This window comes from Aulonocara stuartgranti (genome assembly GCF_965226115.1).
Source record: "Aulonocara stuartgranti genome assembly, chromosome: 1".
Taxonomy (NCBI): domain Eukaryota; kingdom Metazoa; phylum Chordata; class Actinopteri; order Cichliformes; family Cichlidae; genus Aulonocara; species Aulonocara stuartgranti.
The window spans coordinates 23,727,707-23,748,384 of NC_138939.1; the positions used below are offsets into that span (position 1 = coordinate 23,727,707).

The 20,678-nt window shown below is 40.5% G+C and overlaps 1 protein-coding gene across 1 annotated transcript; it reads right to left on the reverse strand.

The window, feature by feature from the left end:
* Positions 1 to 319: 319 nt before the first annotated feature.
* Positions 320 to 20,533, reverse strand: cmtm4 (CKLF-like MARVEL transmembrane domain containing 4). Its single transcript, XM_082534684.1, has 4 exons — positions 19,454 to 20,533; positions 10,950 to 11,126; positions 3,087 to 3,185; positions 320 to 2,749 (listed from the first exon to the last, which is right to left on the reverse strand). Exons 1-4 carry the CDS (start codon positions 19,637 to 19,639, stop codon positions 2,585 to 2,587), a joined length of 627 nt encoding a protein of 208 aa, XP_082390810.1. The 5' UTR covers positions 19,640 to 20,533; the 3' UTR covers positions 320 to 2,584.
* Positions 20,534 to 20,678: the final 145 nt, after the last annotated feature.

Below are 20,678 nucleotides of genomic sequence, written 5' to 3' on the forward strand. Positions count from 1 at the left end.
GTTGTATTAAATAAAATAAGTCGTTCAGCACGACTCTTCCAGCTTAGATTGTAAGAAATAATGTGTAAAATTACAGAAATCTGTAATTTAATTACTTTGGTGTAATGTGACTGGCCATGGGTAGGAAAAACTGTAAACTGTGTTCTTCTTCACATTTTCCAAAGTCATCCAGCGGGCCTGATTGGGGTCTTTGCTGGGCAAATTCCAGCCACCAGACCTTATGTTTGACACCCTTGTCCTAAACCTTAACTTTAAACAGGCTTAAAAAGGTAACACGGGTACAGACATTGTGAAAGTGCACATTTCAAACATTCCCAAATGGTTTTAAATGATTTATTCTTTCCAAGAAGTAGGAGAACCTTCAGTTTATTTGAAACATTCGAACAACATCCCCACACAGTACCATTTTATAAACGGGTACCTTTGTAAAACCAGTGTAGATGTATGTTGCCTGCTTGTTTAGTTTTTGTTTGGTTTTGGATTTTTTTTTGCAAAAAAAAGTTTGAATAAAAACCTGTCTTCATTTCAATAATGTCATTATAAACCAGTGTGAAGTCTCCACACTTCTTCGTGATCGGATCATTGTTTGCCGTTTATGTCACGACCTGCAAACCAGCAGAAAGCCTTTTCTTTCTCATAAATACAAATTTCATAACATATTGCAGCACAGTCGTACACAGAGAGAGCTGCAGCTTGATAAGCGTTTGACAAATATGGTCGGTTTATATGACCAAATAGCATAATGCAATAGCGTGATTTTGTTGCTGTACAAATTCTTAAGTGAACATGGTAATAGTATTACTCAAAAACAAATCCATCAAAGTAAGTTACACACACATAAATACGAACAAGATTGTCTTCTCATACGTCTATGTCAATCACCAAACCAAGAGAAACAGCATTAAAACATAAGTTATTTAAAATCTAAGAAATGCCTGGTTAATCAAGCATCTTCAGGGCATTTATTAGTCTTAATTTAAAAAAAAAATCCACAGTCAAATACATTTCTGGTCCTTCACTTATAAACACACTAATGTAAAATCATCTGACTATACACCCGATCCACTGACGCAACAAAAAGATACATTTCATATAAAGACCAGAAGAGGGGGCCATAGTCAACTTGCCCGAATAAGGTTCAGGTCTTAACTGTAGTGTACATTAAAAGAAGATCAGATGCTAAATAAGTAGACAAAGGTTTAACTTCCTGTTTACTTCAGGTGCACTGACCAACTGAAAAATATTAAAGAGAAATCAGTATTGGATGGATGGGCTTTGCAGAGGCTGCTATAAGGGTAATGAAGGATAGGGATATCATAATACATGAAATGTGGGATAATATCATTGTAGATACATATACAAACATTTCAATCAACCACAGATTTGCTAAATGTACCATGTTTCCACCCCACAGACTCATCAAGTCTAATATTTAGAAAGGCATTAGGAAACACAGTGTTTAGGTCGAGGCACCCTGTGATTTTTTTTTGTAATATAGGAGGGTCAGTACCTGAGAAGCAGTGTCTAGGCTAATGACATTGGTCTCAACCACGCCATCTACTGATGTTTGCTTTAAAATTAATCTCACTGATGTACTTTTAAGATTTGTGTTACCTGAAGTGTTGGACGTGTGCAAAATTAAGATACGGATTACCTTATCATTGCTTGATATAACCTCCTCCAGGCTCACAGTGTAGACCTAACACACATCTATAAGGAAAACTTTTTAAGCTCTGCTGAAAATTATGTCCCTGTTATTGTGTCAAACCAACTGGACTGGACTGGTTATTTTTTCCCCATTTTAAGTGTTGTGGACTAATGTAGTGAATGTAATCTGCACTTACTCCATAAATGCTGACAGCAAATGCAGCATGGCAATAGTGGCTAAAAGTCATCTGTAAAAGTAAGATGTGTAAGATTAGCCAAGACAAGGACAAGGAGACTTTCATGAGCGCATGTATAATTAAAAAATTAAATGTCAGGCTTGCTCAAAGGTAGAAGGTAAAAGCTGTGAGAAAGAACAATGAAGTCATGGTTGGACTGCAGGTTAGGGTTTGTTGCTGGTCCGCTGGTTTCTTCATTTCATGATCACATTTATTACCACAGACTTCAGCGGCATGACATAAGCAGACTGTACAAAAGCTGACCTTGTTTTACTGGACTTCATTCACAGTGAAAGACAAAGCGTGCTCAAAAGTCAACACATATACTGGAGCCAGAGTAGGTGCACAGCTGGGGAGAAGTCAGGCTTTCTTTTTGTAGCCTTTCAGGGGAAGTTGTCCTTCAAAATGCTTTAGAAAAACATGTAGATGAAGGGTTTTACAAAGCACACCGTCAAATGTGACCAGGGTTTTCTACTTAAGTGTTTATGTATCAGCAGGAGCAGCCAGGACGGCTGCTGAACAAAGCCACGGAGCCTCATTCACAGCTGAAGTGTTGTGATGAGAAGTCAAAAGCGTGCGGTGAGCCGAAGGTGGCTGTCTCACTGGAGTGGAAATACTGTTCTGAAGGCAGAGCTGTTTCCATTAGAGTCAGCTGCTGGTAGCATGGCTTTCTCTTAGTCTTCCTGATTGTCTGCCAGCACTCATGCAAGCTCAGGTCGTGGCTCCACCTCGCCACGCGATGCCGTGCGTGCCCGAATGTAATCGCTGGCCTGAGTCACCCCCTGACACCCAGTGCCACGGCGCCACTTCCGCACTGCCAGGAAGGTGTTTATTCCGTACACGACAGTCACCAGGAAGCCAAAAATCTGCACACAGGTGGAAACGGGAAGCAGAACCATTTACGTGTCAACAAATGTCAAAGCTACGTGATTACAGCTCAATAAGCTGATGAGGTTGTCTGATATATCAAAACTTCTACAAGTGCATAAATTAGTGTAATTAAACACATATACAGAACTGTGCAGTGGTAGGAAATTTAGCAGCCTGGTCAGTAAGAAACAAAATCTATGGACATCATCAATCAGTGATGCTGCAGTAAAGTAAGGCACAAAAATAGCATCCATATCTACACACGTTTATGCTTCCTTTGTTATAGATCTAGGCAGGATGCCACTGGATGAAGTTCAAAGAGTCAGTACTCACCACTGCTGCTATTTCAGCTCCAGTGTTGTGATTGATGCAAGCAAGCACGAGAGATGACAAGAAGAAAAACAGGGTGCTGGCACCTGTGTTAACGAGGTCCTACAGGAAGACAAAAACAAAGATCACAGCTCTGAATTAGTGATGTTATATAAGACTGGGATCACCTGTGATTTAAATCAACAACAATGAAATGTTGAACACAGGATGTTTTCAGTACCTGGCAGTTTTGGGCAATACTAAAATAACATATGAAGTAAATGTATATTTTGATAAAGTACATTTTAACATAGTATGTTCCCCATTGTTTGAATTTATTTGAATGCATTCACGTGTGGTCTACGGCTCCACAGGTCCTCTTTGGTTTTCTCTGTTACGAACTTTGAATTCTTGTTGTTTTTTAGTGTTCTGTTGGTTCTCAGGTTTTCATTGCTGTTTATTTTTGAGTACTAGTTCCTTGTTTCAGTTTATAAGTATTTTCATGAGTATTCTGCATTAGTCTAAGGAGCTTGGAAAGAAAAGCGTCGGGACTTCTTTAAGTTTCCTTGAAGACGTTTCACCTCTTATCCGAGAAGCTTCTTCAGTTCTAAGAGCAACTGGTGGAGAGTCCCAGATTTTAAGTCCCCAAGAGGGACAACGGACCCCTTGATGATCCTCTACCTAATCACATGAGCCAAGGTGTGAAAACGGGTGTAGTGCACAATCAGCCAGGGTTTCGGGTGAACCCATTGTGAAGCCTAGCTCCACCCTATCATGTGATTTCCTGAGGTCAGATGGCCCAGGATGTGAGTGGGCGTTAAGGCATCTGGGAAGGGATCTCAAAACTGGATTATAGATGACAGACAGTTGGTGTCATAAACCCCCGCCTCTGTTCAAAGATGGTCGCTCACAGTGGACATAAATGGCTTCTTTCACTCCTCTTTCAAACCATCTGTCTTCTCTGTCCAAAATGTGAACATTAGCATCCTCAAAAGAGTGACCTTTGTCCTTAAGATGCAGATGGACCGCCGAGTCTTGTCCCTTCAAGGTGGCTCTTCTATGTTGTGCCATATGTTTATGAAGTGGCTGTTTGGTCTCTCCACTCTTCACTGAATTTCCCGGAGGAACCCACCCGAGGGATTAATAAAGTTTCATCTAATCTATCTAATCTAATTTAAGTCTGAGCATTTCCCGCTACACTGTACATCATACACTAAGTTGTTAAGTTTGTGTTTAGGAGTTTTATCTTTGAGATGAACCAGGTTTTGTCTGAGTGTGTGGCTGGGCCTAAAGTACACTGGGATGTCATGCTTGGAGAACTCGCCCGAGTTTCAAGCTCCTTAGACTACGATGACCTGGATGACTGAGAACCTTCACAGACATATTCTGCATTAGTTTTTTGTTCTGTTAATCCTTCCCTTGTGGCCCTTTATGTCAAGTCGGTCATCTCTGTGTAGTTACTTCCTGTTTTTTTTTGGTAGTCTTTTGTAACCTGTGCTTTTACATTGAGTTCTACTTCCCTTGTCTCATCATCCTGATTTGTTCCTCCTGTGTTTCCCATCTATTTTCCCCTCACTGACAGATGACAGGCTCAGTTCTACAAATTTGACACAGAGAGGCACAAGGGCAAGACTAATAAAAGAATAGACTATACAAAATAAACCTGAAACAGAATAATCATGAAAATAACCAGAAACTAAAAGAAAAGAATTAGGACTCAAGATATTTAGAAACATGGAAAACAAGAATAAACAACAATGAACAACCTGCGAACCAACAGAACGTTAAATAATAACAAGAATTCAAAGTTCGTGACAGAAAACCATTGATCCAAAACTCCCTTGTTTTTCCAAGAGTAGTTGATGATTCATTTGGAGTTATTCTTTGGTGCTCCTTGTCTTCTTGTTTGTTTTTTAACCTCCTGTTGGGAAGAATTGTACGGTCGTGGTAAAAAGAAAGTACACCCCCTATCAGTTCTAAGGTTTTACATATCAGGACATATTTCTTTCTTTCCATGTCTTGAATACAACCTGAGCTGAATGACAGCACATGACACACTACATCATCATGTCATTACTTATTTAGCAGAAACCAAGCCATGATTCAGTAGCTTGTAGAAGCAGTTTTAGCAGCAATAACTTGAAGTAATCATTTTCTGCATGACTTCATCAGTCTCTCACATCGTTGTGGAAGAATTCTGGCCTGCTCTCCTTTGCTTCATTTCATTGAGGTTTGTGGGCATTTGTTTATGCGACGGCTCTCTTATGGTCCAGCCACAGCATTTGAGTCTTGACTTTTTTTTTGCAATTTCTCTGAGAATGGCACAGTCTGACTTTGGGATGAATTTGCCTGGATGTCCACTTCTGGGAAGACCATCGGCTGTCTTACCTGTTACTACCACTTGTGAATAATCTTTGTCATTGTGAATGATGGACTTTAAATTTGTTGGATTATTTGGCCTTTCCAGATTGCTGGGCAGCTTCTCTGAGATCATTGCTGATCTCTTTCCCCCTGAACGCTCCAGGCCAGCAAACTGCCAAAACCACTGCTTTTATAGACCCTCTTAATCCCCATGGAAAGGGTGTGCCTAGTTTTGTTTTGTTTTGTTTTAGTTTGTTTACATGCTGCTTCTGCATTTGGCTCAGTTTTTTTGTTTAATAAATAATGACTCAGTGTAATCTTGATAGATAAAACCTTAGAATTAAAATAGTGTGTTCTTTCTTTCACCATAATTGTACCTGCTATTTATTTCTACACAACATCATTAGGATACTTGTTATTTTGGCTATTTCTAGACTTGGTAATAAGAAGGCAGAATTCCTGAACTTCCCTCTTGACATCCTTCCTCTTAGACCAACCTTGGGTTATAATAACAAATAAAAAATATCCACTCCTGGTGTTTTAACATAAAACTTCAATTTAATCTACTTAAAGCACTCACGGCAACAAATATCCTACAGCTGCCTCTTGCTTTTACATTTAAATAACTTTTAAAACAACAAAAATACATTTTAAATCACAGCACAACATGTTTGTTACCCCAAAGCACACCACTGAAATAACAAACTAATGTAATGTGAGCTCAAGATAAAACTGAGCTGTCTGAAAGCTGCTGCCAGTGATGTGCATTAGTTAAACCCCACAAGACTAATAAAAAAAAAACTGGCACAATGTAGCCTCCTATTAGTTTAAGGACTGAGCACATTGTGGCTGATGTTGTATACTGAACAAACAGAGCTTGTTTGCACTCTTCTAACCAGCCAGACTGCATCCTGGTGCTCCATATCCAAAAACCACAGGAGAGCAAAGAAGCCAACAGCACATATTTTTTTAAAAGCCACCTAGCACCTCATTCATTCAATTCAAACAAACACTCAGTCCACACATGTAACTAACTCCATCCCCCACGTTTTTACACATAGGAAGTAATGTGAAAGAGACAGTTGCTTTTCAAGTACCGCTCTCCTGTTCTTGGCACGCCAAACTGTGGGGAGGGGGTTAATATTGAAGGGCTCAGCGTGGCTGGGGCACGGCCCTCGTGATCAGAGGCGTGATTATAATCATTGCAGACATGGTCTCTCATATGACACGCATGGACCATACAATAGCAAAGTCAAAAAGGCTAGCTGGTCGCAGACTTACACATATGTGCATGCACATACCTCAGCAGGGCATAAAAAGTGAGATAATGTGCCACTGATCTCGTGGTTTAATCAGTAACATAAATACAGAACCATATCTCTACATGTTAACTGGGAAAGTCAATGAACACCACAGTTATGATCTTAACCTTCGACCGTAATCTTAAACCCACTTCAAAGGTGCACACTCAGCGTACTGCAAACACTGCTCGCATTACTCATGCACTCCCATCCAGCTTGTCAAACTGGTTAAACGAGACACAGCCAACCAGATATTCCTGTTCCATTGTGCTCTTTCATGTGCACAAACGATTTTGCACGTTTTCATGATGCCACTTCAATCCCACAGTCAGTTCAGTTGTTTCTCAACCTCTCTGCTTTACCTTCGCCCAAAAGTCACAGATCACACATGTGATTATATTCTTTCCTGAATTTTACCATATAGGTCCAATAGAAAAATGTGCATGTAAACAACTAGCATGGAATTTCACAGCCTATGAAAAATTTAAAGTCTCCATCTCGAAAGTTGCGCTCTATCTGACCAGCAATAATGGTAATTGCCTGAATGCAAACATTTTACCAGGAAAGGAAAAGAATAAAGTGGGATTCTAAGTGACTGTTGTCTCTACAGTGCTGTTTGGAAATGCTGTTTAACAGCTTACTGTAGTGGAACAACTCAGCATCCAGTTGTGGGCTTCCACCCTGAACTACTTACTTCATTCATGTATTAACTGTGATGAGATACTCTCTGTTCTCAGAACAAAACAACCAGAAAATACTGGCAGGGCAATCGAACGGCCACTCTCCCTCCAACGAGAGAATAACAACACTATTATCTGTCTCTCCCTTTGTGTCTTTAGTTTTGCCTCATTTCTGTCCCAGAATCCCCCTAGCATGACCCACAGCTATTTGGCTGTGAATGAGGAAAACAATGGACCGAATTATCTGCCTTCAAAAACTAAATCCTCGAGTTTAATTTAATCACCTAAAGTTACAGAGTAGCTTTACAAAAGAGTCCTAGGACTGCATTCATTTCCATTTGGAAGAAGGGGAATAGGGTCAAGGCCTGTGTTTCCCCCTCTGTGCTGCCAAAGTCATCACAGAGGGGGAAGTGGAGGAGATGGGATCGTATAGCACGTAATTGTTAGATTAAGAACCCTTCTACTGAGAGTTTGTAGTTGGGAAACAGAAAAGTCAGCAGAAGGTTTAACAGTTGGTTAATACTGTGAAATGCTCACTCGTGGTAAAATTCCCAGGGGACCAATGTGACCGGAGCAGCTTTGACTACGATAGACATAAACAGCGTGTGGCTGAGCCCACACCGTGGAGTGCGTCCAAGGAACGTGGGCTCGTCAGCTAAGCAGTTTGGAGTGAGAACAAACACTGTTAAATCTGCAAAGTAACACATTCGGTAAACCTTTGTTTGCAACATTTTGCTAACCAAAAAAGTCCTTCATATTTGACAAATTCACCTTTATTCTTTTGCATAACAGCATAAAGTCCAGCAACACCAGTGTGCCAAACCACAGGCCATCAAACTCCAACCTCTTTGTGTGAACCCAATGCCAACTCCTGAGCTCAGGCTTAAGCACACAAACACACAGTGTACATGCTAATTAAACATTTCATTATTTAACCATTAATCTCCTAAATGGAAAAATAATAACCAGGCAGAAGTGACAGGAGAAACGCCAGCGGGCTTAAGACGAAAAAGAACAGGCAGTCTTGAAAAGAGCAAACAGAAGGATTTTGGATTATATGGACAGTAATGGTTACAGGTATCTGGTAAAAGTTCCTAAATCAGCACTCTTAAATTAGCCCTGGCCTCTATGGGACTGTAAAACGCTTTCGTTCGGTGTTACTCTGCCAAAAGCAGACGCCAAAGGCACACCCTCTCTTCATGTTTGAGGTGGAATACTGTACTAAGGATACCGTAGAGCAATCTGATAGCTGTGGTTAGATCTGAACATCTGGCTTAGCATCCACATCTTTACTACAGTATGTACTGTAAGCTGGAAGTATGGTCAAAGAAATTTCTTCTACACGTGTCTGTAAAAGACACTTGGCTGCAGATCAGAACTCACCACCAACTGCTTGTCAGGCAAACAGTGAGAGGCAGCCAGTATCTCCTGGAGAATACCCACCAGCTCATTTTCTTACAGCTGACAGTGCACATCCTGGTAGCAACATGGAAACTGTAATGACTTTGTGCTAGATTTTATTCTAGTGCTAAATACAGAACAATATTCAACAAACAGAAGTTCAAGTAAAGCTTGTTTCAATTTCTTACTTTAGAAAGAAACTAAGTTTAAATGCTTTGTTTAAATAATAAGCTTAAATCTCCTTGCATAAATGCTAAAACAGAACAATCATCAAGAAGATAAAAAAAAAGTAAATCCGTTGGGCATCTTTCTTTGGCTTTAGACAACAATTCTGATGGCAAAAGAACTAAAAGAAGAAGATAAAAAAAAGGCAAAAAAGGAAAATCACTGCCTGGCTAATATTAGCTAACCTGGCCAATATTAGCTAACCTGGCTGATATTAGCTAACCTGGCCAATATTAGCTAACCTGGCTAATATTAGCTAACCTGGCTGATATTAGCTAACCTTCCTGATATCAGCTATTGGTAGAGCCTGACTGATGTAAGGTTTTTTAAACTGATATTGATGGCAGACAGCCACCATGCGTTTGTGTATTTTTATTATTATGCATGTTTATTTTCAGTCAAGCAAAAAAATGTGATTTATCAGCTGATATTTTTTTCTCTTAGGAAACAAAACAGAAACAGATTTCACTAATATTTGCTATGTGTATCTATTTGTGAGTCCTTACTAAGATTACACAAGAATCCTGTTTAAAAACGAATCTTGTTTTAATAGTATGATTTGCTCTGTATAGTTTTTATTATCATTTATTGGTTGAGCAGGCTGAGTAAATCAGCTGATACCCACTATTTACCAATATACTGGAATGTGCATTTCTAAATAACATTTCTAATTAAAAAAGTAGAGATCGGAGAAACACCCTCCAACAATGGTGTGAGTGTTACTGTTGTTGTAGTTTGTCCACCAGAGGGAACTCAGCAAGTCATGTTTGGATTACCAGAAGCACAACAACCGTCTGATCCTAGCATCTAAACCAGTAATCCACGACTTGTCGTTATAATAAAACAGGATCATTTTTAACCCACACTGCCATATCATTGTAGTAAAGACTGCACTTAACAACTTTTAAGAAATGTTTGTGTTCTGTGTCTGAAAGAAAGAAATATCAGCTGCTATATCAGACTTTTAAAAACAAATATCAGTATCGGTGAATCATATATCTGTCAGGTTCTAGTGAAAGTAAACATAATAACAAGAGACACATCAAGCCATGCCAGCCTCGCTGTATTTTACTGCTGCTTAACAGCTAAACTGAGTTAAATGCTAACAAGCCTCTTAAAATGATAACAGCTCCTTAAATAGAGCTAAAAAAAAAAAAAAACGTACAGGGAGTCTTTACTGCTGCTAATGTAGATAAAATTAATAACTGTACTGGTCACTGGTCTCAAGAAGAGTAAAAACCCAAAGCTTATAAATTTAATGCCATGTAAACCTTTACCTGGACCACTGCATTATTATCATAAGGTGAGCATATCGATAGATTTACACATGCAGCTAAGCATTAAATTATAAGCCAGACTGTCGCTAAATATGACGAGAATAATGCAAAATTACTGCTGTGTAAACCAGTAAGGTTTCAGAGGGCAAATTTAAACCCTACTCTTCTAAAATGTCATGTTGCCTGATTTTAAATTGATTTTTTTCAGGATTAACTTCTATATTTGGGAAGGCCTGAAAATGCACAAGCCTCAGGGGAGTCTTCAGGAGTACGATGACCTCTGATGCTGAGGAGTGTTTTGACTCTGCTATCAGCCACAAGGACATGACAACCGATTGTAGATAGTGAACAGACATAACATCTTTCCATATCTGGAGAGTAAGGGGGTTCATGTGTGAGATTAGAACTTTAAAACCGGATGCCGATGCCGGCTGTAATGCGTGCATGAAGATGAAATTTCATAGTGAATTTATCTAAATGCTGTACTATTCATCTGTATCTCCTGAGGAATTATCTCTCCTCAACGGCAATCCAAGTATCATCATAAACTGCATTAACATTAGTCATCCTGTTCTTTATTTAGAGGTTCAGCAGTACATTAGTGTACATGAGCTATGTTAACACTCTGTAGTGTGGACGTACCGTGAGGCTCCAGTTTACGTGGGGCACCTTGGTGTGGATGTTGAGGCAGAAGATCAGGAGGAGGACTCCTGTCACCACAAGAGCACTGCAGCTGACAAACTCAAAGAAGTAGACCCCTCCACAGGGGGAACACATCATGATAGTTTCTATGCAGATGAAGCCGATGAGTGAAAGGACCTGAAGTGAGAGGGAAGACGACAGGAGAGACAAGAGTTAAAATAAGATACAAATAAGATACACTTTGTTTATTCCACAGGTTGGGAACAGCTTATCTCAATAAAATAAATACAATATCACAAAATCAAATAGCCTGGAAAGATAACGAATGGAAAAACTTAACAGAAAACTGAAAAAGTGCAGTGTTCAAATGAGCTTAATAAGAGACATCTAACAGAGAAATGCAGGTATCGTGGTGTGAGATGGTAAAGATTTTCTGTATATGTCCTTGTGGCAGCAAAGCTGAACCAGATGTTAGAGGAGGTCTTTAGCTGGTGCAGAGGGTGGTCAGGGTCTATCAACATCCGTTCACCACAGCCACAGTCATGCTGATGACCTCTGCATTGTTAACTGGGGAATCCAAATACTGTATTGATTCAAACTGGATCCAAACAAGAACTGTAACGATGGGAGAAAATTCCCCCGACAAGCGATATGGACACAATCCCAAAGCTAGAAGTTCAGTATTCAGGCCATAGACAAACTCCTTTACAGTACTGCACAGGACTACGCCGTCTTTACTTATAACTGGTACACTGATTGCACATTTTATCTTATTATGTGCAGCAAGGAGGTGCTTTGGTTAGCATTGTCACCTTATTGCAAGAAAGCTTCTAATTCAAAGCACAGCTGGGGTTTATGTGTAATTTGCAAGTTCTTTACCAAAATACCAGCATTTATATGTTAAGACTTCACTTTATAATCCATCGTTTCTGCACGCCAAAGACAACTGCTGGTTCTAAATTTGGCTATGGATGACAGGTAGATAAAGTGCTCATATATGATAAAGCACTGCACAAATTTATGTTTAAATGTAGTCTCAAGCACTTTGAGTGCTACTATATCACATTTACCACTCTGAAAAAAATCCTGCAGCCAGGTACAGTCACACTGTCCAGGAAGCATGAGTGTGGTGCTAATAGTGCAGGGATATATAGAATATATTATGCCAACAACAGGTTAGATAATTCACTGGCTGATTAGTGAATCATCTCTAAAAACTAAAAACTAGGTCAGCATGAGCAGTCTGCATTCATTATCCTAGAATGGAGTTCATTATTCAGTCTCTTTTCTGAATAACTGTGGGATCCGTCAGACCTTTGACAAAATATGTCTGACCTTCATTTCTGAAGCTTGGACAAATCTGACAGTGAGTCTTACCAGCGACGCCAGTTAACAAATGATACGCCAGCACATTAAATACAAAGTATATAAAAACTTAAAATATATACATGCCTAGTCAGTATATTGAATATAAGCATAAAGAATACTGTAAGTTATTTCTGTAAGATTATGGGATTGAAATGTCAAACTTTCCAGTTCATAAAGCGATTGTCCTATGAATAGACCAGAGTCTGTGATCCCATGAGTTCTGCTCCTGGCAGTTTGTGAAGATGCCCGCTTCCAGCCAACAGCCATCAACAAACCACAGTATGGGAAGAATTCTGCTACTTAGGTGTTCTTCTGCCATCTAGACCCCGACAAAACCACACACAGATTGCCAACTGCCTAGGAGCAGTCCAAAACCAAGAGGCATAGCAAAACCATGAAAATGCAACATAATACCGACCTGAAGTAGCTAAGAATCAGTTTTCTAATTTTATGCAAACTGCAAAGGCCAGTTTTGCATGAGCAGACGTGAAGGATGTGATAAGAGACTCCAGTTTTCCTTTCTCTTTCATTTACAAATGTTACCCCTGAAAGTCTACGCAATGTTAGTGAAACTTCACTCAAGGTCATTTAATGCAAAACAACAGCAATCACATATCAGACATATGCAATTTACAGATCGAACACAATCTGTTTGACTAATAATTCACACACAGTCATCTCATCCACGCTCAACAAAATGCACTCAAAAAAAAAAAAAACTTTGCCAAGGAACAGCTTCCCACTCCTCAGTGTTACTTGGAAGATATCCTTTGAGCTGATAAAACATCATCTTGCAAGCATCAACCCAGCAGCAAAGCGCAGCGGCATAGCTGAGTATCGTTAGTTGGTGCTGCTTTACTGCCTCTTGGCCTGGACGGTTTTCCATCATTGAAGCAAAAATGAATTTTGATGTATTGAGATATAATAAGAGCCATCGCCTACTGTTTGCATCTGTGTTTTAGCAAACAAGACCTATTCATAAAAGATCTAAGAAGCACAATGGCTTGCAGGATCTGTGCTTCATTTACTGTATGCGGGTTGGTTGTGAATCACAAAGCCCATATTTGAACATGGAAAAATAAATACTAACTTTCGTGCTAAACAGTTTCTGTTAAGATGATTTCGGATTATTGTAATATTCCATGCAGGAATGGCTTTTTGTCCAAGTTGTTAAAACATTAAACAAGGAGCTGCGCTCAAGTAGCAAAGCTTGAAAGGTAAGATCATTTTTTGCTTTTCAAAGAAAGTTACTGAAGAAACTGGGTCAAGTTTGAGGCAGGTATTTTTTTTATTTCACTACTTGTCATTACTAACAAATCTATGCAGTTTAAGCGCAAACAGCATCCCCTTTTCTTTGGCTCTGGCTTATTTTAGCTACTCAACTGTCTCTGTGTCTTCTGTTGCAAAAGAAAAATGATCACTTTAACAGCAGATATTTGTCCTTTAACTACATTTTACATTAAAACAAAACATTTGTCAAAATAACATCATGTACAGTAGTTTATACGAGTATTGAGCTAACTCGTATTTATTTTTCTTCCAAGGAGCCAGGCTCTTGGGATTTCCATTTTTGGAGGAATTTTGTTGTTGTTGTTTGTTTGTTTACCTACTCCAGCTGATGAACCAGTGCTGTGTCTGCACATAACAGACCACTTAGCAAAGAACCTATTTTAAATTGTATTTTTAGCCACCTTTGTGATAGCCTGTCAATTTGGTATCTCTCAGCATCTCAGTATGATGTGGAGTGTATCAGTATCCATATTAGTATCTGAACGTTACATCCTTAGGAAACACACAACAGAAAAAATCCAACAGAGACCTGACACGCGACCTGAGAGACGCCCCTGTCCCGGTCTGGGGAAGGATGAGTGTCAAAAAGCCATTCTTAAAGAAGGGACGCAGGAGGGAAAGGCTGAGGAAAGCCAAATCAAACAGGATCTGACCTGAACATCCGGTCTTATAAAGTGGCGAGTGCACGGGTCAGAAAAGGGGTACAACAGTGAGTGTCTGCAGCCATCTGTAAGACACAGTGGAGGCTCTATCGTGGTTTGGGGTTGGATTTTAGATCTTTAAAAAGATCTAAAAGATGTTTAAAAACTTTTAAAAGATCTTTAAAAACTGATGGACGAATGAACGCAGAAAAGCACCATCAGATTTTCATTCACCATGCAATATCATCTTGAAAATGTCTCATTGGGAATGGCCTAATTTTCCAGCTTGACAGTGAACAAACACACTCATCTAATGCAGTAAAAATATATCAGGATACAATAAAGGTGGTCATACCAAATATTGACTTTCAAGCTCATTAGAATTGCACCAACTCTTTTTCTCCTTATATACCTGTACTTCCACGTATGTTTTCACGTGCTTCTAGAAATCACTGCATCTATTTCCCATTTTGCTGGCAAAATATAAAAGAAGGAGGGATTGCTCAAGACTTTTGCAAAGTACTGTAATCTCTGAGTCACAATTGCAGCTTCACAGTGTTGTGCGGGTCACATGAATAGCTTATTAAATCCCACAACATTTAATAAATTTACCCACATTGTGCTTGTGCTGGCACACCCAGTCAGTTCAGGCACATTAATTTAAACAGCCATCCATTTTATTTTAACTGCTTATCCATCGCAGGGTCACAGGGAGTCTACTCCAGTATCCTGCTAATGCAAAGACCATTTAAACTTTAGAACCATCATCTAACCTGACATGCACGGCGCTTGTAGCACAAAGCTAGAGCTTAGCTAACTTGTGGGACTAATTAAGTAAGGTCCATGGTAAATATGTGCATGTAGGATACTGAGCATTCAAAGAACTTCATTCATTTAGACAGCATTTTATTCTCGACTATCCCACACCAAGTGCAATATGGGGTCAATTCGGATTCAGTATCTTCCCCCATGTGGGCTGGAGGAGCAGAGGGTCAAACTACCGAACACGCGATTAGCGGACAATCTACCCTCCCTTCTGACACAGCCAGTTTCTTGGACTCTCGATTGTAGATAAGTGTTGGTTAATCAGTGAGATGAAGCTGAAATAAAAGAACTATCTCTACCACTACACTCCTACACCTTGTTGGCCACCCATCCCTCCATCCATCCATCCATCCATCCTCTTAACTGCTTATCTAATTCAGTGTCACGGGCCGGCCTGGTGGGTGGGTGTTATGTTACAAAGAAGCAAAGAATAAACTTCTAAATGCTCAAACATGTATGTTTCTACACTAGCATAACTAACAAAGAGCAAGTCTAGCAGATTTTATCTCAGAAAACGATCATTTATTCAACCCTGTTTATCCTGTTCAGTGAGCAGAGCTGTTGGATGACTGGCACTGGTAAAGCATAAGGGGAAAACCCTCCACAGTTTGTCAAACTCCAGTCTGATCATTTAAATCTCTGTCTGTGACATTACCTCACAGGAAACCGAAAGGAAGAGAAAATAAGTCGACTGGGCAGACTATCGTTAGGACAACAGTTGAATTGTGTGCAGTTGCCGAAGCCTCATTAGAGTGTGTAGCTGGATAGCAGCCTGTCTTTGACTGAAATACAGCTGAAAGGGTCACACCCAAACAGGAATGAAGTGCACTGCACTGGGAGATGATGTAATGTCTCTCAAAGAAAGCATATTACTTCCTCCATGCCCCTGTGTAGCAGGTGTCAGGCAGTCACAGGGGAGGAGGCGGAGAATTGCAAGCACCACACTGGATAATTTTGTAAGTATTGATTATACGTCAACCTTCTCTCTTGTTCAGTCTATTCATCACGCATCGTATGTGCAGGAACAAATGTGTCAGCTTTCTTTCCCTTCTTTCTCCTACATGCAAACAAGTCCTTATCTCAGGGATTTAGCACATTATTAGTTGCCTTAAGGACATCTTGGATGCCGATCCCCTTCTTATACGCCATCTGTTGTGAACAGATAATTAAAGGAGGAGAATGGGAGGCTTTATTGTTGAAACTTTGCAACACTATGTGCAGGACTTCCACACTGTACTACTTCATGCAAAAAAAACACCTTAAAAATGACCCAAAAGATTGAATGTGCTTTAGCAGGAGCTCACAGTCGGGTATGAGATGGAAAATTTACCCTGAATGCTGGTTAAATTTCACCCCAGAGGAAAAGTGTGTTGCTGCACATATGCAACAGCATACATGTCTCCCCTCGTGCCTGCACAACATTCCTGTTGTCTTTATGCCATCCTGCAAGATCCAAATAAGTCGTGTTTCAACCACACGAGAGTAAAGCACATGGCGTCTCTCTCGGTTAAGCGTGTGCTGACATTTGGGAGCATATGGTAACTTCATTACACAAGATTTGGAGAAAGAACACCTCTCCTTAATATTTAACCTCCACTTGTTAGAATATTACTTTAAAAAAAGGGCAGGATACACACCATAACAGAAAAGCTGTTATTTATCATGAAGGCATGAGCCTTGCTGGGAAACAGTGTGATTGATAGGTGTACTATAAGGCCCAACAAGGTATCAAATTCCTGTCACTATGTCGACGTGCATGATGTGAATATCAGCTGGACTTTGTTGACCCGGTCACAAAGAGACAAAGACAAACCTGCTGTCAGGATGGGCGCACCTCGATCAGGTTACCTGCCACTGAGAGTTTGTACTGCTCAGTGCAGGGCCAACAGCAGCAGCATCACATGTATCAATTCACCCAAGATATGACAGGTGACTGGCCCCCTTAAAGATTTTGTAAATGCATATTTGTGAAAAAAAGGACGTATGAAAAAAGGAAGGTTTGAGGGGATTAAACCCAACTACTTTAGTGTCTTTCAGCCATTTATTCAACTGTTTAACACAGTCAAACAAATTTATAAAACAGGATTCCACTTATAAAGCCCTTTAGGTTGATTGGACATAACAGATAAAGGCTGCCGTCAGCAAATCTATTCTTACTTGCCAATAAACAGATGGCAGATAACGAATAAATACCTAGTCGATACAGACGTCCCAACCATAAACTGGAGCATCGAGTGTACTGCTGACAGTAGACTGCTGCCATTTGCTACATGATGCCCTTTTGCAGTGCATCTCCTCCACATTGTTTTGCTTGTTTTTCCAGCTCTGAAAGATCATCACTGCTCCTTGGCTGGCACAGAGTGAAACAATTAGAGGAGAGAGCAGTAAAAATGAAAGCCGATGAAGCCATTAATGCTTGGCAGGATGCCTTTAAAGGCCTCTTCTCTCAAGGCCTCCTCTAAGGCACTGAATATAAACTTGGATGACTTTGACTGGTCCTCTCCTTGTTCACAGAGGAGAAACGTGGCTATCTGAAACTGCAAAAGTACTCCCACGCTTCTGAAGTCTAAAGTACAAACTGAAGATTATTAATAGATATGAGATGACGCTTGTTCTCTTGTACCCACAATGCCTGTAATACAGATTCTACTTCAAATACCTCAACTGATTTTTTTAATGAGTTATTTATGCGCTATTCATGACTTGGCCTATTTTGGGGTATCACAACTAAGTACTTTTTCTGGAATAGAGCAAAATGAGACTTTGAAGTATCACAGATATTTTTGTAAACAAATCTAGAATTATTTTTAGGGCAAAGTCTTTGCACAGATGCTTGTGTTTAGACAAAACTTAAGACATAAGGAGTTTGGCTTAAATTGTTAAATGAGAAAGAAACTGCTATTCAGGTAATCTACAGGCACACCTCCCAAAAAACATACATAGCATTTTTCACTTTGCAGGAGCAGAATCATATATATATATATATATATATATATATATATATATATATATATATATATATATATATATATATATATATATATATATATGCAATTACATTAAAACCACAAAACCAAGCACCTGGATGTTTGCACAGGTGGAGAATGTAATTTTATGGTGTCTTATGTCTGGGCAGAGGATGTGGCTCTGTGGCTAAAAGTAAAAAAACCAAAAGAAATTAATTAACCAGCAAAGTCTAAGGCAATACTCAAACATTTCCGGTTTGCTATGAAATGCGTGAAGATTATAAATCTAATACTTTTAAGTTACCGCCTGCTCCAAACTTCTCCCACGCTGATGACAGAAGGATTCCTAGCCTTCCTTCCCACATACAGGTAAACATCACAGGTGTGCAACAGACTGTGAGCTTCTCTCAGACCACTGGGACACTCAGCCACCCACAAGCTAAAAAAAAAACAACCTTAAAACTTTTTCTGCATAAGTTTTTAAAGTATTGCAGAGAAACTGCCTCCCACATACATTGTTCTCCTCCGTGTTGTTGGGGATACACTCCAACATGTGTATGAGTGTAGCCCCGTAGTGAATTTTTCTTGGCAGAGGAAGAAGAGAAATGGTCCCAGTTTGATAGATGTTTCCTCCTCTGGTGAGTTATCAGATCTTTGGGACCCTTTCATTGTGCTTTGTTGTTGCCTCTTATCCCAGTTCAGACATCTGGTTTGGGTGAACTGATTCAAAAATTCCATCAGAAATGTGTTTTCCACTGACTACAGCGTGAAAAGAAATGGTGATAACACTTTTTATCCTCAACAGCAACTGAATGGGTAACACATACAGGTTTTCCCAGGTGCCTCACCGAGTACAGCCGTATTTGCACACGTGTTTAAGTGGTCTGGAGCAGCAAACAGCCACACAGTGAAAAAATGGAACTACTTGCAAATATGCAAGTGGTAACTAAAAGTTATCAAGACGTTCAAGGAGTGCAAGTGGCAAATGGCAGACATTATTAAACACTATAAATCCCTCTGGAATAGTACCCTATTATGTAGGAGCCATTATCCATTCAAAAACAAGCTCGCCTCTATACATTCACTAGTCATGGGGTGGGCATACTGTTGAAGTGACCTCTAGTAGGGATGCAGTGAAGGTTAAGCCAGGACCGGTGTGGCTAACTTTAGAATGAAACCTCGGGGTTATTATTGCACATAAATAATAAGTAAGGTATTAATGCTTAGCATACAGCGAGTTTAACAATAGCTGCACTTTATCGTGTTTTGCCCCCTGGAAGTTGAGTTTTCCTCCACATGTTAGTTGCTGATCAGTAGAAGTTATGCACCAACGGTGCGTCACAGCTTGGCCACTTACAGGAAGGCTGGACATCTCTGAGTATTACTGCAACGATGTCGCCATGCTTTGACTTACCACTTCAACCACCTTTAAAATCCCCAAGTATGACTTGAGGTACTCCATGTCGCACACTATCCCCCCAAAAACGTTCCGCGAATGGACGGGCTCGGTGGTGGGCTGGTAGGGACTGCTGGCCCCGGAGATCATGGAAGTGTTGGAGGCCTCGCCGTCAAAGCCCTCCGTCTCCTCGGTGGTCCTCATGATTTCTGGAGAAGCTGAACTCTTTTTTTTTTTAAGAGAGAGAGAGACAAATGGAAACCGACGCTGCCAGTCCTCCTGGATCTACCTCACTGCGCGGCTTATGTGACAGAGAGCACACTTTGTTCCACGCAAGCTGGGAGCAGATGGGGAAAACAAACCGGACAGTCCACTTCTCGTAGCCACCCCGAGGTGAAACCGCAACGGTAGTTGCTCTTTAACATCGCGTGCAGGACTGGTATAGGATCAGTGCAGCCACCCCCTCCACCTCCAGGCGGTTCCTCCCGGTTCCAGTGTTGCGCCTCTCTAAAACAGCCGCACTTAGAACTATGTTAGGTGGGTCACTTGTTCGAGTCCTTGTGCCACTCACTTTACCACGGACGACTCCGGTTAGTTCGGCAGATCGGGGGGAAATGCCTGCCGTGCTGTGAGACCGAAAAACATTCACCCATTGTGGCCCAGAAGAAGCGAGAGAGATCCGCGCTGTCTCCTGTTGTAAACTTAATTATGCAGCCTCCACAGCAGCAGCAGCAGCAGCGCGCAGTACGGCTGCGTACGGACGCCGCTGTCCCTCGCTGTGGATGGAAAGCAGGCTTGTCTCCGCCCTCCTGAAAACTGCACATTCTTCAGAGTAGGCTCTGCGCCCGGTTTAAGTGCTCCCAAACAGCCTGCAAAACGAATCCAGTCGGAACCACGCCGACAGTACCGAGCCCTTCTCACACACTCACATTCGTCGGTGTGACCGTGCAGCATTTGAACACCAGCCAGGCCTGGTGACACGATTTATTTTTTCCCAAGGGGATTACAGTGTATGGCTGCTTGTCTTTATATGGAGTTTAAAACCCACTGAATATCACCATCATGATCCACATAGCTTTTTTTTCCTCTTACGTTTTATATGTGAACATGTCTAATACAAAATACAGACATATTTCAAATTACATGTTGCCAATTCTCTGCGTATAAAGCAGGTTGGTTTCACCGAGTTATTAAAGAAGTCAATGCAGGTTAGAAATCGTACCATATATGTAAAGTTAGTCTA

What these genes read in the sequence shown, in the direction of transcription:
- cmtm4 (XM_082534684.1), bottom strand. Translation starts at nt 19,639, where the DNA reads ATGAGGACCACCGAGGAGACGGAGGGCTTTGACGGCGAGGCCTCCAAC. An exon ending in TTTTAAAGGTGGTTGAAGTG is followed by an intron (nt 11,127 to 19,453) that starts GTAAGTCAAAGC and finishes CTCTCACTTCAG; the next exon opens with GTCCTTTCACTCATCGGCTT. An exon ending in GAGCTGAAATAGCAGCAGTG is followed by an intron (nt 2,750 to 3,086) that starts GTGAGTACTGAC and finishes ACCTGTGTGCAG; the next exon opens with ATTTTTGGCTTCCTGGTGAC.